The 2477-nt window shown below is 37.8% G+C and overlaps 1 protein-coding gene across 2 annotated transcripts in view; it reads right to left on the bottom strand.

Moving 5' to 3' along the window:
• The window catches only part of LOC106867909 (ionotropic receptor 25a), a 146218-nt gene that overhangs the window by 57204 nt on the left and 86537 nt on the right, over positions 1-2477 (bottom strand). For both annotated transcript variants that reach the window (XM_052969756.1, XM_052969755.1), the window contains exon 4: positions 112-402. In XM_052969756.1, coding sequence (XP_052825716.1) covers positions 112-402 — 291 coding nt within the window. The remainder of the gene's footprint in view (positions 1-111; positions 403-2477) is intronic.

Raw genomic sequence — 2477 nt, 5'->3', positions numbered from 1 at the left:
GTGCCTGATGTAGTGGTTGCAATCCTAGTTTTGGTTTTGGTGATGAGGGAGGGATCTATTGAATAGAAACGGAGACAAACAGCAAAAAGGAAGCAATTAAGTAGAATGTACCTTTGTTGTCAGCATCGTATATAACAGTCAGGGTATCCAAGGAAATATTTATTTGTCTGATCAGATCAGAAAAGAGAGCTTGGTAGTCTGCAAAGGACGCCCTCATCGATAATGCTGGTGGCATGAGTTTAGATTGGTGCTTCGGAAATGAAGTCTCGTATCCGGGCAGGAAACCAAATACGCTAATGTATGGAATAAAAAGCTGCTCACAAACAACAAACAAGCAGTTTTCGCGACTCCGGGTTCGTGTGTCCAAAACAATGATTAATTCGTTGGAATGGTTTTGGCAGACTGCAAAATATAGAATACGGTGTTGCTTAAAAAACAGAAACCTTTCACGATGGGACAGAACAAAATAGAAATAAATATCAATTAATAACAGAATAAAGTTTAACAATTAGATAGTCAATTAGTCAGTTAATTGATTAATTTGTTAGTGGAATAAATTCGGAAGAATGTTAGCTAACAATAAATTCGATTGCTGTTTGAATTATCTCCCCTTCGACGAAATGTAACGTTCAAAGAACTTTCAATACTACAAGCAGTCGAATTGAGAGAGTCGCTAGAGTGTTGGATAGAATACCTAACTATATATTATCCGGCTCTGTCCACTCTGAGTTCAAATCCAGCCGAGACCTAATTTGTCTTTAATCCCTTCGGAATTGATATGTAAAGTACTAGCTCACATACATAAAATACCATGCCAGGATTGATTTTCCTCTCTCTCTCTCTCTCTCTCTCTCTCTCTCTCTCTCTCTCTCTCTTTTTCTTTCTTTCTCATCAAGACCCTACTCGTTTTTCTTCACCATACTGCACATAAGACAACAGTTTACGGCAACTGAATTTCAGCCAACTACTCTGTCTTCATTATAAATATACAAACATTTTAGTAATAGACGAAAAATAAATATGATTCAAGTATAGGCTTTTGGTTATACACTCGTATGTGTAGAATACATGATGTAGTTGCATGTAACAGAACTTGAGTGATTTACGCTAGCCCTTCACTGAGAAATTTAGGATACAACGTGAGCGATAATGGTGTAAAGAGAGATGATATCTATGGTGAAACTAGAGGGCCAGGAGAGAAGAAGGAGTTAAAGTTAAAGAGGAGGGGGGTATGGTTGATATCGTAGCTGTGGGAGGGAAGGGCAGCAACAAGGGATGCAAAGAGGTCGTCGCTGTAGTCGGAGCAGTTACAAGCAGAGACAATGAGGTAGGAAGGGTTTTCGGGTTTGTGGATCTCGGGGAATAAATAGATAGTGGGTTACTAGAGGTTGCGGACGTCACGGAAGGAGTTAGTGAGTGAGGAAGGAGCAGGAAATGAGCTGAAAAGTCGGTGGAGCAAACAAGAAGTTGGTTGTGAGCTTGGGATCAGAGGGCATGGGATGAGAGAAGAGGCGGTTACGGAGTTGTCGCATAGCTTTGGTTATGTGTGTGTGTGAGTGTGTGCGACCATGTGTGTATGAGAAAGAGAGAATGTGTGTGTCTGTGTGTACATGTATACATTTCATGTGCATGTTTGTATATATATGAATATGTGTATGTATGGCTGGAGCTATTAATACTGAGCGAAACCTTCTAGGCAATTTTCAAAAGTGGTTGAAGATCGAAAAGGCACCACAGATTTCCACTGCATAAAGCTACAGTTTTTCTGTCTGCCTATACATCGACGTTACTAGATTTGACAATTTCCTCTGAATGTTATCAATGTTGGTGCGAAGTGTTGGCCTAGTTTTCATTCGTATTTGGGTTTAAGTTATTTATTATTCTTGGTTAATTCGTTGTTCTGATGTTTGTCAATAGTGACGTGAAGAAAGAGGGGGGAGGGCGGGAGAGAGAATGAGAGAGAGAGAGAATGAGAGAGAGAGAGAGAATGAGAGAGAGAGAGAAAGAGAGGCAGTGAGAAGAGTTTAACAGTACCCCGTCTGTCTGTACAAGTCGAATCTATTTTAAAATGTTTGGTTTATTTTTTTTTAATTTTTGCTTTTCAGAAATAATAGTTGTGTGTTGCTATAATAAAAAGGTTGGTTGTTTATATTTGGTCAGATAGAAATGCACATATGTACGAAGGAAGATACAGATGTCTAAGTGTGAGACAGTATAAATACATATATACGCAAATACATTATACAGTTTATACATATATGTATATAGCTAAAAATATAACTGGATAGATTGAGAAACGAATAGGCACGAATAGTTGTATAAAGATGTGTGGAGGTGTATGCCAAGGTGTATATAATCAAACTATGAAACGTATAATTTTATATTTTCTACACAATATGTTAACTTTACGCAACGCAGCATTTAATTCATTTTACCATATGTTCAAGATGTGTATATATGTATATATATATATATAT

This window comes from Octopus bimaculoides, chromosome 7, assembly GCF_001194135.2.
Source record: "Octopus bimaculoides isolate UCB-OBI-ISO-001 chromosome 7, ASM119413v2, whole genome shotgun sequence".
Classification (NCBI taxonomy): domain Eukaryota; kingdom Metazoa; phylum Mollusca; class Cephalopoda; order Octopoda; family Octopodidae; genus Octopus; species Octopus bimaculoides.
Note: the sequence above shows the minus strand (reverse complement) of the source record. Positions and strands in the feature narration are given on the sequence as shown.